This window comes from Panthera onca, chromosome X, assembly GCF_046562875.1.
Source record: "Panthera onca isolate mPanOnc1 chromosome X, mPanOnc1 haplotype 2, whole genome shotgun sequence".
Taxonomy (NCBI): Eukaryota; Metazoa; Chordata; class Mammalia; order Carnivora; family Felidae; genus Panthera; species Panthera onca.
The window spans coordinates 128,976,376-128,989,980 of NC_138357.1; the positions used below are offsets into that span (position 1 = coordinate 128,976,376).

The following is a 13,605-nucleotide window of genomic DNA, read 5'->3' on the forward strand; positions in this document are numbered from 1 at the left end:
CCCGCGCGGGAGTCACCGAGCGGGACAGAAAAGGCGCGGCGGCTGCGCACTGGTCGCCGCCGCCGCCGCCGGCCGGCGCGCTCTCCCTGATTGCGAGGGACGTGGTGAAGTTAAAGCTATCAGATGAACAGTTTCCGGGGAAAACTAAAGCTGGCGAGCGAGGCCCAGGCCGCCGCCGCCGCCGCCGCCGCCCGCGGGACACCGGAAGCGCGGGGTCCAGCCGCCCGGGAGGCCCCCGGGGCCGTGCGCTCCGCGGCGGCTCCCCGGTCCCGGTCTTCGCGGGATGGGGGTGGGGGGGGAGTGGGGCGAGGAGGGGGGGGGGGCGGGACGGCCTGCATTACCTGTTCCAGGTGCTGCGGTGCCGGCCGGGCGACCCTGAGCGCGAGCGGTCGCGGTCCCCGCGGCGGTGGCGGCTGCGCTTGCGCCCCGAGCCGCCCCTGCGGTCCCGGCTGCGCTCCCGGCGGCTGGAGCGCTCTCTGCTGTGGGACCGGCGCGCGCGGGCGCGCTCGGGGCTGGCGCTGCGCCGCGGGGGGCTGTCGTCCGGGCGCGCGTGCTTGCGGTGGCGCCGCCGCTCCTTCCGCGGGGTCCGCGCGTCGTCGCGGCTGCCCGCCCGCCGCGGCCGGCTGCGCTCCCGCTGGTGCCTGTCGTCGTCCCCGCGGCCCCCGCTGGCCCGGCCGCGGCCCCCGCTCGGCTCGCGGTTGCACTTGTCTTGCTCGGAGCGCGCGTCCTTCCTGGGCGCGCTCTGCTCACAGGCGGCGGCGGCGGCGGCGGCGGCGGCGGCGGCGGGCACGGCCTTGGGCTGCTGGTTGTTGTCGGGGATGCAGGCGAGGACGCCGGGGCAGCGCTTGTCCGGGGAGCCGTCGTCCGCCGCGCCGCGCCGCGCGCCCGGGCCTTCGCGGCAGGGCGCGCCCTCGGCCAGGCTGCCGTTGACGCCGCGGGGCGCGCCGTCGGCGTCCGGGCGCGGCGGCGTCTGCCTCGGGGCCCCCGGGGGGTGCAGGGCGGCGGCGGCGCCCGCGCAGCCGGCCGACACCGTGTGCAGGATGTCCAGCACGGGCTGCAGCAGGTCCGCGTGCGCCACGCCCAGCTCGTCGCGCGCCGGCGGCTCGTCCGGCTTCCTGCTCAGCAGGATGGTGAGCAGCCGCTCGCGCAGCTCCCTCTCGCGGCGCTGCAGCCCCAGCGCGCGCTCCTTCTCCTCCTCCACGCGCCGCAGCTCGGCCTCCTGCAGCCGCCGCCGCTCCTCCAGCCGCTGCAGCCGCAGCGCCTCCTCGCGGTGCTCCTGCTCCTGCAGCTTCACGGCCTGCGGCACAAAGGGGAAGGCGCGCGTGGGGGCTCCGCACCCGCCTGCTGGCACCGAGGCCCGGGGTGGGGGGGGGGGGTACCGGGCGCGCGGTCCGGCCGCGGTGCACCCCCCCGCGCCCCCCACCCCGGGCGACAAGCACGCGGCCCGGGGCGGGGCGGGGCGGGCGGGGCGTGGCCCCGGCCCGCCGGGAGGTCGCCCGCGGTCACCCGCGACGGGGAGCGGAGATGACGGGGCGCACATCCGCCATCCGCCGCCGCGGCCGCTTGGGCGAGCGTCTTCAATATTCACCATGAACCAAGAGCGGAGCTGGCCCGTCTCAGCGCGCCTGCCAGTCTCCTTCCCGGGGACTTATCCCAACTGTAATTAGACAACAGGTTACGGGGTCGCCCCGCGCCCGACTCCACGGGGACACGCAGCCTGGCCGAGCACAAGGAGGGCCCGCCGAGGTCCGCACGTGTCCCCCGCCCCCGCCTCTCGCGGGGGCTTCTGGCCCGGCCTCTGGGAGGAGCGGGAGGAACGAGGCGGCGCGAAGGCGCTCCTCTTGCGCTGCGCTGGCTGTCAGATCCGCGGCTGCGAGGACGGACGTGGCCCAGCCCGGCTCTGCGGTCCGCCCTGAGCTCCCCGGGGACGCCATGGCGCTGCTCTCCATCGCCAAGATCAGCCCGCACCGCCCCGTCCTGTCGCCCTGCCCACTGGCCTTTGGGGTCACAGCAGAGCGCCTCCTGTCCCAAGGGCCCTGGCCGCTGGCCCGTGGGGTCAAGGCAAGGCCCCTTGTCCCATCGCCCTGGCCGCTGGCCCGTGGGATCACAGCAGAGCGCCCCCTGTCCCGTCTCCGTCACCACTGCCTGTGGGGTCACAGCAAGGCCCCTTGTCCCGGCGCCCTGGTCGCTGGCCTGTGGGGTCACAGCAAGGCCACTTGTCCCGTCACCCTAGCCATTGCCTATGGGGTCACAGCAAGGTCCCTTGTCCCCTCACCCCGGCCGCTGGCCTGTGGGTATCACAGCAGACCCCATCCTGTCGCCCTGGCCACTGGCCTGTGGGGTCACAGCAGAGCCCCCTGTCCCGTCACCCTGGCCGCTGGCCTGTGGGGTCACAGCAGAGCCCCCTGTCCCCAAGGTCCCGGCTGCTGGCCCGTGGGGTCACAGCAGAGCCGCCTGTCCCATCGACCTGGCCGCTGGCCCGTGGGGTCACAGCAGAGCCCCCTGTCCTGTTGCCCTGGACGTTGCCTGTGGGGTCACAGCAGAGACCCATCCTGTTGCCCCACCCACTGGCCCGTGGGGTCACAGCAGAGCCGCCTGTCCCATCGACCTGGCCGCTGGCCCGTGGGGTCACAGCAGAGCCCCCTGGCCTGTTGCCCTGGACGTTGCCTGTGGGGTCACAGCAGAGACCCATCCTGTTGCCCCACCCACTGGCCCGTGGGGTCACAGCAGAGCCGCCTGTCCCATCGACCTGGCCACTGGCCCGTGGGGTCACAGCAAGGACCCTTGACCCGTCGCCCCAGCTGCTGGCCCATGGGGTCACAGCAGAGCCGGCTGTTCCGTCGCCCGGGACGTTGCCTGTGGGGTCACAGCAGCGCCCCCTGTCCCGAGGGGCCCCGGGGGCTGGGAGACCCTCCTCGAGCTCGGTCGCGCCCTCCCTCTGGGGGACCCGGCGAGCCTGTGCCCCAGCGCCCGGGCGGTGTGCCCGCGGTTGCGCCCGAAGTGCTCCGCGCCCCGTGAGCCTGGAGCGCGCGTTCTGGCGCCCGCGACGAGGCCGGGAGGCCGGCAAGTAGCAGCCGGCGGCGCGGCCGGCGTATTGAGACCCGCGGGGAGGCGCCCTGGCGCGGCCCCCCCCCCCCCCCCGCCGCCACCCCCGCCCCCGGGCTGCAGGCCCAGGACGCGCGCGCGCCCGCCCCCGCGCGCCCCCGCGCGCCCCGCCTACCTTGGCCCTGCTCAGCAGCTCGGCCACCAGGCGGATGGACTGCAGGTTCCGCTGCGCCAGCAGCAGCTTCCGCTCCTCCAGCCGGATCTTCTCGTGCAGCTTCCGCTGCTCCTCCGCCTGCTGCTTCTCCAGCTTCTTCTGCTGGCGGCGCAGCTCGCGGTCCCGCTGCTTCTGCTCCCGGCGCCGCACCTTCTCCTCCCGCTTCCGCTCCCGCTCCAGCTCCTCCAGCTCCTTCTGCTTCCTGCACGACAAGCGCGCGGCACCGCTCAGCACGACGGACCGCGCGCCCCGGCTCTGCGCGCGGGGGCGCCGGCGGGGAGGCGGCGGGGAGGCGGCGGGGGGGCGCGACACCCGCTGTTCCAACGCGCGTCCGCACGCGGGCCGCGGCGGGACCCGAGGATCCGCGCAGGAGGCCCCCGGAGCCTCCGGAGGGCAGGTCTCGCTGGGGAACCGGACGCCGTGAAGGACGCGACCGATGGGCGGGCCTCGCGACACGGAACCTGCTTCTCAACGACACACGGCAGCTGGGGGAGAGGCCGGCGCGCCGAGGACCCCCCCCCCCCCCCCCCCCCCCCCCCGCCGCAGAGGCAGGCAGGACCACCCCCGGGACCCCTGGCACGCGGCAGTGCTCACACACAGAAACGGGCACGTACCGCAGGGAGAACGGCCGCCCACGCCACGGACGAATAGAGGCCAGACGGGAGCCTCGTGTGCGCCCGCGTGCTGCCCGGAGGGCCCGCCGCGCGCACACCCCCGTGCTGATGAGTGGGACCCGCCGCGCGCGACACCCGCGTCCTGGCCCAGAGGACACCGCGGCGCACAGACAACATGCTCGCTCACTGCACACAGCCTTCCACCCAGAAACAACTGCTCAGCGCACGACTGATACTCAGAGGTGCTGGCAGGGTGCACAAAGCCCCATCACCGGGGCTCCAGAGAGGCTGTGGGAGTCCCTACACTGAACGGAGGACCCGTGAGCAAAGCCACGCGGAAGGTTCTGGAAGCACCAAGCTACGGGAAAGACCACACACAACAGACGATGCACCTACGAACCCCTTTGCTCCAGAGTCTGGAAAAGGCAAACTTGCTATGACAAAAAACCCAGCACGGGGAATACCAGGCTGTGACCCCCAGGATCCCGTGAGTCCTGGGCTGTGACCCCCGCTGGGGATCCGGTGAGCCCTGGGCTGTGACCCCCCCTTGGGGATCCGGTGAGCCCTGGGCTGTGACCCGCGGGGATCAGGTGAGCCCTGGGCTGTGACCCCCCCCCTGGGGATCCGGTGAGCCCTGGGCTGTGACCCCCCCTTGGGGATCCGGTGAGCCCTGGGCTGTGACCCGCGGGGATCAGGTGAGCCCTGGGCTGTGACCCCCCCCCTGGGGATCCGGTGAGCCCTGGGCTGTGACCCCCCCCTGGGGATCCGGTGAGCCCTGGGCTATGACCCCCAGAATCAGGGGGTCCCTGAGGGAGCGGACCTGCTGACGGAGTATAAGGAACTCCTGTGACGTCACCAGAGAAAAAGCACCTGGAGACGACTGCTTCCCTTTCCAGCAAGCCCACGGGCCGCCCAGCAGCTTAGGTCATCTGTGCTCGGCCAGGGGCGGGGGGGTCCCCACCAAGAGACCCCAAAGGTAAGCAGGAGACCCCGGGCCAGGTCGGAAAGAGCCCCGGGTGAACCACCCTCACGTGCACCTTGATGGTAGCGTGAGTCCAACCCAAGGAACACGGTAGGAAAAGTCCCAGCTGCCCTGGGCAGGACGAGACGCAGAGCGCGAGACCGCCAGGAGCCCAGGGGGACACGCCCAGGCCGCGGAAGGGCAAGGCCAGTCCTGGGCACTCCAGACGTGCAGACGTGCAACCCAGCGAACAGGGCCCGGGGATCAGGGCGCACGTAGGTCCCCAGCCCCCTCACGACCCAGAAGGAAGCTGGGGCCTCACACTGGGACGTGGGAACAGACCCAGGGCCACAGCTCCCACAGAGGGAGGTGTACCAGGGCTCCCTAGCACCCGTGTCCAGGCCCCACAGGTCGGGGCCCAGCTCAGCTTCCGTCCAGGCCACACAGGTCAGGCCCCAGCTCACCAACTGTCCAGGCCCCACAGGTCAGGATGCACAACACCGGCCGTCCAGGCCCCACAGCTCGGGGCCCAGCTCACCATCCGTGCACGCCCCACAGGTCAGGAAACACAACACCAGCCGTCCAGGCCCCACAGGTCAGGATCCACAACACGGGCTGTCCAGGCCCCACAGGTCGGGGCCCAGCTCAGCATCCGTCCAGGCCCCACGGGTCAGAACCCACCACATCGCCGGTCTTAACCCCCGGCACAAAGAGTGAACCAAACCACGTGTCTGGGCCCCACGAGGTCCGAGGCCCCGTGCTCCCCACCTCCCAAGACAGGACGCAGCATCCAAGCTCCAGTCCTGCGTGGAAGCCAACCGGCCACGTGCACGCGCACCCGGGACCGAGAACAGCGGCCGGGCTCCCCCGGGGGCAGCCTGCACACGCAGGCCGGGGAAGCACCCTCTGTGGGAACCGCGCGGCCCCCTCCCCAGCTAGCACCTCGCGTCCAAGCGTCAGCGACCACAGAGGAGGCACCGCCCACTGTCCGGGATCCCTCGGTCCTCCCCGCCTCTGGCCCAGCACACGGGGCAGCTCGTGCTGAGGGCCACGTGCCCACTTCCTCCCACGGACATGGTCCAAGACCGGCCTCTTGAAACTTCCCAGTATTTCGTGGGACGCGACAGGCGAGCGTGTGCGAGGGCAGGTGTGCAAAGGAGGCACGCTGGCCAGGGTAGGCGTGTGTGCGAGGAGAGGCACACGAGGGCAGGTGAGGGCAGCGCCTGTGCGACAAGTGTGTACGTGAGGGCAGGCGGGGGCGCGAGGGGAGGCACACGAGGGGGCAGGTGAGGGCACGCTGGAGGGGACGCGTGGGCACAAAGGCAGGCGCGTGCGAGTGACGGCCCGGGGGCTCGGGGAGCAGCGGTCGCAGGCTCGCGCGTAGTGACAGGGCCCGAGCGCACCCGGCCCCGCTGCCCCGCACGCCGCGCAGCGCCTGACGAAGCCTCCCGCCTCTGCCGCCCCAGAGCCGCTGCCTGGGGAGCCTGTTTCTCTGGGAGCCCCCCCCCCCCCCCCCCCCCGCCCACATCCCGCAGGTGGGGCCCTGCAGCACCGCGAGGCGGCCGGCACGCACCCCCCCCCCCCCCTCGGCGGCCCCAGACCCCAGCCCCGCCCGCCGCGTCTCCCGGTGCGCGTCAGGCCGTCCCCGGGCCAGCAGGCCGACTGTCCTCGGGGCGGGCGCGGAGCTGGGCCAGGACTCTCGCGCCCGGTCGGGGCTTGAGTCCGCTGCCGAAAGGAGGTGCGGACACGCCTTCCTCCGCGTCAGGAGGAAGGTCAGAACACGGCCCGCACGCGGCCGCAGGGGAGACGCCGAGCGCTCGCGACGCAGAGACGATCTCCGCTGGTAACGGGCGAACCCAGCAGGCCCGACGCATCTAAGCTGCGCACTCGCCGAAGGCGGAAAACGCGCCTGCGAAACCCACGCAGCTGGGGAGACAGGCCACAGACCGGACTGGGCCAGCATCTCGCGCACAGCGGCTGTGCGCGGAGGACGTGTGCACACCTGCACGCACACACCTGCACACAGACTCCCGCACACGTGCACACACGCGCGTGAACGGCCAGGCGCGCGCGCGCTCGAGCCCGCGCCCGCACCCGGAAGCGCGTGCCCGGGCGCGCGCGCGCGCGAGCAGGCAGGCCCCGCGGGCGCGCACGTACCTTTCTTCCGCCCTCTGCCTCTCCTCGGCCTCCTTCTCTCTGCGCTTCTGCTCCTCCCTCTGCTGCTCCAGCTCCTGCAGCTTTTGCCTCTCGAGCTGCCGTTTCTTAATGGAGGCGTCGCTCAGGTGCTTGGTGGAGTCGAAGGAAACCTGCGGGGGAGGGCGGCACGGAGCACGGTTCGCCACGAGCGGCCGCGGGCCTCAGCTGACGGCGGCCGGCTCGGCCGCGCCGCACGCAGCGCGCTCGCTCCGCGGAGCCCTGCCGGGGAGCGAGCGCGGGTCTCGGCCGCCGCGTGGGGCCGGGAGCCCGCGGACGCCCCCGACGGCACACGCTGCCTTCGTGGCCGGGGACTGAGCTTCCCGACGGCGCACGCTGCCTTCGTGGCCGGGGACTGAGCTTCCCGACGGCACACGCTCCCTTCGTGGCCGGGGACTGAGCTTCCCGACGGCGCACGCTCCCTTCGTGGCCGGGGACTGAGCTTCCCGACGGCACACGCTCCCTTCGTGGCCGGGGACTGAGCTTCCCGACGGCACACGCTCCCTTCGTGGCCGGGGACTGAGCTTCCCGACGGCGCACGCTGCCTTCGTGGCCGGGGACTGAGCTTCCCGACGGCACACGCTCCCTTCGTGGCCGGGGACTGAGCTTCCCGACGGCACACGCTCCCTTCGTGGCCGGGGACTGAGCTTCCCGACGGCACACGCTCCCTTCGTGGCCGGGGACTGAGCTTCCCGACGGCACACGCTGCCTTCGTGGCCGGGGACTGAGCTTCCCGACGGCACACGCTCCCTTCGTGGCCGGGGACTGAGCTTCCCGACGGCACACGCTCCCTTCGTGGCCGGGGACTGAGCTTCCCGACGGCGCACGCTGCCTTCGTGGCCGGGGACTGAGCTTCCCGACGGCGCACGCTGCCTTCGTGGCCGGGGACTGAGCTTCCCGACGGCGCACGCTGCCTTCGTGGCCGGGGACTGAGCTTCCCGACGGCGCACGCTGCCTTCGTGGCCGGGGACTGAGCTTCCCGACGGCACACGCTCCCTTCGTGGCCGGGGACTGAGCTTCCCGACGGCACACGCTCCCTTCGTGGCCGGGGACTGAGCTTCCCGGCGAAGCCGCAACCTGACCCGGACGTGACCCGGCCTCAGCGATGACGTCCCCCCGTGACGACGGGCGGTCTCGCAGGGTGCCGGCGGGATCCCACCGCGCGCTCTGACCGAGGCCGCCACGGCGCGTCTGCCTCCGCTAACGAGGACGGCCAGCGCTCACAGGGGCACGCGGCCCCCGGGTCGTCCAGGAGGCCGGCGAGGCCGACCCCAGTGCGAGGTGGCGGCGAGGGTCTCCGCCTGTCACCCCGTCCCCCACACGGAAATGCTCTCACATCCGCGTCCGGATGCGACTGTGTCCAAGGCCGAGTGCGTGTGGCCGCGGGTTTCGCCTGCACCTGCGCTGGCCGGGCGTGCGGCCGCCCTGCCGGAGAGCCAGCTGCGTGCGTGCGTGCGTGTGTGCGTGCGCGCGGCCGCGAGACAGGCCCCGGGGGGGGGGGGGCGGGGGGGGGGGGACGCGGGGCGGGCGCTCACCTTGATGTTGCAGGCCACGGCCTTGCCGTCCTCGCCCTTGTACATGAGCTTCATGCCGCGCAGGGCGCTCATGGCCTGGATGAAGCCCACGTACTCGCGGTACTGCACGTACGCCTCGAAGTTGAGGTGGCCCCCGAAACTGAAGGTGTGGAAGTTGCGGCCGGTCATCTCCTCGCGGTAGGGGTCCAGCATGGGGATGTCCACGTTGCGGATCGCCCCGAACTTCTCGAACACCTTGACCAGCACCTCCTCGCTGGGCTTCTCGGAGCCCGAGTCCTTGAGCGCGAACCACTTGCAGGGCAGGCCCTCCAGGTGGATGGTGTCGGGCCGCTCGCCGGGCAGCGTCTCGTTCATGTCCTTGGCGTCGCGGAAGAAGGAGTCCCAGTCGTGGCGCGTGGGGAAGTCGATCCTGAACTCGGCCGCGCGCACCTTGAGGATGTCGGAGAAGCCGCTGAGCTTGATGGTCTTGCCGTCCAGGCAGGCCAGGAAGGCCTTGACCAGGCTGCGGTTCTCCACCTCGCCCTCGAAGCGGATGAAGTCCATGGTGCTCTTGGAGATGCGCAGCGTGGAGAACTGGTGGTGCTGCACCATGGCCTTCAGCCTCTCCATCACCTCCCAGTTGGAGATGGACTTGCCCGGCTGCTTCAGCTGCGGCAGCGCCACGCTGATGGTCATCTTGGTGATGGGCTTCAGGTACAGGCCGTACGGGGGGCACAGCTCCACCGCCTCAGACGTGTCGTGCACTATGGTGGCCGCGGCCATAGCCGGGCGCTGGGGCCTGAAACACACACACACACACACACACACACACACACACACACACACGGCGGCGGTCAGGGCCGGGGTCGGAGCGAGGGTCCGCGCTGTCCTCGGGCCGCCAGGGGACAAACGAGTCTGCGTTTGTCTCATCAAAAGGCGCGGCCGCCTGAGACGAGGTTCTGTCTCCTCGAACCGAAGGGAACAGAAAACGGGGGTGAGACACCATCGGAAGAGCCTAGCGGCCAAGCGGCGGCGGGCGCCCAGCCGCAGCCAGCCTGCAGGAGCGGGTCTCCCAGGGCCGCCGGGCGTCGAGTGGGCGGGGACAGCTGCCACCCCCACCGCAGCGGGCGGGCGCGCGCACGCACGCACGCACGCACGGCCCGGAACCGTCCCGCGCGCGCCCCTGCGGCTGCAGGCAGGACAGGACAGCGCAGGGCAGGGTGGGGCAGGGCTCCCGACTCCCTCCGGCAGCGTGGATGGAGGATGGGGCCCCCCAGGAACAGGAAGGAAGTTTCTGGCCGAGACAAGATCGGAAGCGTCAGCTTCAGTGACTCTGGGACTGGCGCGGTGTCCTGCTTGCCCGAGGCCGAGCGACAAGCGCAGGGCCCCTCCCGAGCCAGCAGCCCCCAGGGCGCACCTGTCCTCCCCCGCCTTCTCCGGGCAACACTTCCCCACTGGGCGGACCGGGGTTGGGGGGGGGGGGGGGCTCTTCCCCCACCGGAAAGCCAGGCTCCGCCACAGGAACCCAAACAATACAGGTGCCTGCTCCCGCCCCCACCCACGGGCGGCTCCCTCCGAGGCTTGTGGCGAGGCCCTGAGGCCCGGCCCGGGGAGCGGCCCCCACTCGGGCGGGTGCTGGGACAAGGCACAGTCCGGGGCACGGGTGACAGGCTCTGGCCTTGGCTGCGACCCAACACCTGCCCCAGGACACCAAGGGCCACACAGGGCAGCACCCCCACCCCGGTCGCCTGCTACCCACCTCCCCTGGGTCCCCGCCCCGTCACCCCTCCACAACCCCACCCCCTGTGACGTCACTCCCCCCCCCCCCAGCTGCCCGACCCCAAGCTCTGGCGTCCACTGAACATTACCCTGCGGACCCCGGCCCCGCAACGCCCCAGGACAAGCCCATCCCCCCACCCCTGGGCCATGGCCTCCAGGCCACACCGGCTGCCCCAGGACCCTTGGCCTCTCCACCGCGCTCAGTCTCCCCAGCACTGCCCAGTCCTTCGCCTTCACAGGCCCCCGCCCCCAGTGCCCGCCTCATATCCCTGCTGCCCCCACCCCTGCCCCCAGCCCCCACAGCCCTGAGACCCCCACCCACTGGAGCTCCCAGCCCCCATCCCTGGCACACTCTGTCCCCCTCCCCTGCCACCGGCCCCAGAGACCCGCACACCAGGACCACCGCTGCCCTGGACCCTGCAGACCTGGGTCCCCAGCAGACCCCGGCTCCAGGAGCCCCTGAGACCCGGAGTCCCCAGCTCCACAGACGCCAGCATCACCCCCCCTCCAGCCCCTTCCCCGAGACCCAGGGCTTCCCAGGCTTCAGCCCCCCCCCCCCCCCACCCGCGGCCTCGAGCCCCAGGGCATCCCTCACCCTCTCTCAAACCCTGGACTCCACGGCCTTCATCCCCTTCCCCAGTTGCCGGGGACCCCCGCAGACCCCGAACCACCGGCCCTCGCAGACCTCAATCCACCCAGAGGCAGCGACCCTCAGAGACCCCGAACCCCTACAGTTCCAGAGCCCCTAAAGCCCCCAGTCCTCACAGACCCGGACTCCCAAAGACCCCGTGACGCTGGCCCTCGCAGACCCCGGAGCCCCCGTCCCCCCAGAGCCCACGTCCCCTCAGAGCCCCCATCCCTCACAGACCCCTTCCCCCAGGGGCCCCCAACCCTCGCAGACCCCGGACCCCAGAGACCCCGTCCCTCCAGAGCCCCTGGCCCTGGCAGACCCCGGAGCACCCGTCCCCCCAGCCCTCGCAGACCTGGTCCCCCCGACCCTCGTGAACCCCGGACCCCAAAGACCCCGTGACCCTGGCCCTCGAAGACCCCGGAGCCCCCGTCCCCCTAGAGCCCTCAGCTATCACAGACCCCGGTCCCGCGAGGCCCCCGGCCCTCACAGACCCTGGACCCCCCAAGACCACGTCCACCAAAGCACCCAGCCCTCACAGACCTCAATCCACCCAGAGGCTGAGACCCTTAGAGACCTCAGACCCCCAGAGTCCCCGAGCCCCTAAGTCCCCAGCCCTCACAGACCCGGACCCCCAAAGACCCCGTCCCCCCAGAGACCCTACCCTCGCAGACCGCAGACACCCATCCCCCCAGAGCCCCTGGCCCTCGCAGACCCCGGACCCCCTGTCCCCCCAAAGCACCCGGCCCTCACAGACCTCAATCCACTAAGAGGCTGAGACCCTCGGAGAGCCCAGACCCCCAGAGTCCCCGAGCCCCAAAGGCCCCCAGCCCTCACAGACCAGGACACCCAAAGACCCCGTCCCCCCAGAACCCCTGGCCCTCTCAGACCCCGTCCCCCCGGAGCCCCCGGCTCTCGCAGACCCTGGACCCCAGAAGCCCCCAGCCCTCCGGAGCCCCCGGCCCTCGCAGACCCCGGAGCCCCGGAGCCCCCGTCCCCCCAAAGCACCCGGCCCTCAAGACCCCGGAACCCCGGAGTCCCCGTCCCCTCAGAGCCACCGAACTTCGCAGACCCCAGACCCCCCAATCCCCCAACCCTCGCAGACCCCGGACCCCCTGTCCCCCCAAAGCACCCGGCCCTCAAAGACCTCAATCCACTAAGAGGCAGAGACCCAGACCCCCAGAGTCCCCGAGCCCCTAAAGTCCCCAGCCCTCACAGACCCGGACCCCCAAAGACCCCGTCCCCCAGAGGCCCCGGCCCTCGCAGACCCCAGACACCCATCCCCCCAGAGCCCCTGGCCCTCGCAGACCCTGGACCCCCTATCCCCCCAAAGCACCCGGCCCTCAAAGACCTCAATCCACTAAGAGGCAGAGACCCAGACCCCCAGAGTCCCCGAGCCCCTAAAGTCCCCAGCCCTCACAGACCCGGACCCCCAAAGACCCCGTCCCCCCAGAGCCCCTACCCTCGCAGACCCCAGAAACCTCGACCCTCGCAGACCCCAGACGCCCCATCCCCCCAGAGCCCCTGGCCCTCGCAGACCCGGACCCCCCGTCCCCCCAAAGCACCCGGCTCTCGCAGACCCTGGACCCCCGAAGCCCCCAGCCCTCCGGAGCCCCCGGCCCTCGCAGACCCCGGAGCCCTGGAGCCCCCGGCCCCCCAAAGCACCCGGCCCTCAAGACCCCGGAACCCCGGAGTCCGCGTCCCCCCGAGCCCCCGACCCTCGCAGACCCCGGACCCCCAGGGCCCCCGGCCCTCACAGACCCCGTCCCCCCAGAGCCCCCGACCCTCACAGACCCCGGCCCTCCGGAGCCCCCGGCCCTCGCAGACCCCGGAGCCCTGGAGCCCCCGGCCCTCACAGACCCCGTCTCCCCAGAGCCCCCGACCCTCGCAGACCCCGTCCCCCCAGAGCCCCCGGCCCTCGCAGACCCCGGACCCCCGGACCCCGAAGACCACGGCCCGCCGGACCCCCCCGGCCCGGTTCGCGGAAGAGGGTGGTCGCACGTCGTCGCTTACCGGCGCGGGGCTCCGCTTGCGCCCCCGGCCGCCGCCGCCCAGGCCCGAGCTCACCGCCGTCCCCCGACGACCCCGGCAGCCGCGGCCTCTCTGCCCGGCGCCGCCACCGTCCGCCGGAGGCGCCCCAGACGCCACCCGCCGTCGCCGCCGCCCGCCCGCCCCTGTGACGCATTTCCGCTTCCGGCGCTCGTGCCCGCGGAAGCGGCCGCGCGGCAGCTCCCCGTTACGCCGGCCGGCCCTGGCCCCGCCCCTTGGGGCGGGACTTCCGGGAGGCCCCGGGTGAGGGCGGGCCGGCCCTGGCTTGGCACTGCGCGTGCGCGGCTGAGCCAGTACGCTCCGCGCCCCCCGCCCCCCCCCCCCTCCAGCCGCCACCTGTCCCCGAGTCCAGCCGGAGGCCTCACCTGGGGCGGCGCAGCTCCGTCCTCTGCCTGGAGCCGAGCAGGGGACGGGCCCGTGCTTCTGTCTGAATTTCCAGTATAATCGTCCATCGTACGGAACACAGCAGTAAGATCGGCCTCTAAGTCTCCTATTTACTCTTTAGTTACTTTTACTCACCGTTTATGTCCCTCCTGAAATATAAGTAGACTATACGATACAATTACATAGGAATATGTAACAAGTGCATAATATTTTCATACTTGAGC

At 72.3% G+C, this 13,605-nt stretch overlaps 1 protein-coding gene across 1 annotated transcript; it reads right to left on the reverse strand.

The window, feature by feature from the left end:
• On the reverse strand, window positions 1-13,123 carry LOC145714358 (A-kinase anchor protein 17A-like). The gene is made up of 5 exons (XM_081793842.1): window positions 12,962-13,123; window positions 8,563-9,340; window positions 6,992-7,140; window positions 3,221-3,461; window positions 1-1,297 (listed from the first exon to the last, which is right to left on the reverse strand). Exons 2-5 carry the CDS (start codon window positions 9,322-9,324, stop codon window positions 338-340), a joined length of 2,112 nt encoding a protein of 703 aa, XP_081649968.1. The 5' UTR covers window positions 9,325-9,340; window positions 12,962-13,123; the 3' UTR covers window positions 1-337.
• Between the last annotated feature and the right edge of the window lie 482 nt (window positions 13,124-13,605).

Excerpts from the sequence above, each read along its gene's own strand:
- LOC145714358 (XM_081793842.1), bottom strand. The coding sequence starts at position 9,324 with ATGGCCGCGGCCACCATAGTGCACGACACGTCTGAGGCGGTGGAGCTG. Across the intron at positions 7,141-8,562 it reads CCGTGGCCTGCAACATCAAG|GTTTCCTTCGACTCCACCAA; the intron begins GTGAGCGCCCGC and ends CCTCCCCCGCAG. Across the intron at positions 3,462-6,991 it reads AGGCAGAGGGCGGAAGAAAG|GAAGCAGAAGGAGCTGGAGG; the intron begins GTACGTGCGCGC and ends CTTGTCGTGCAG.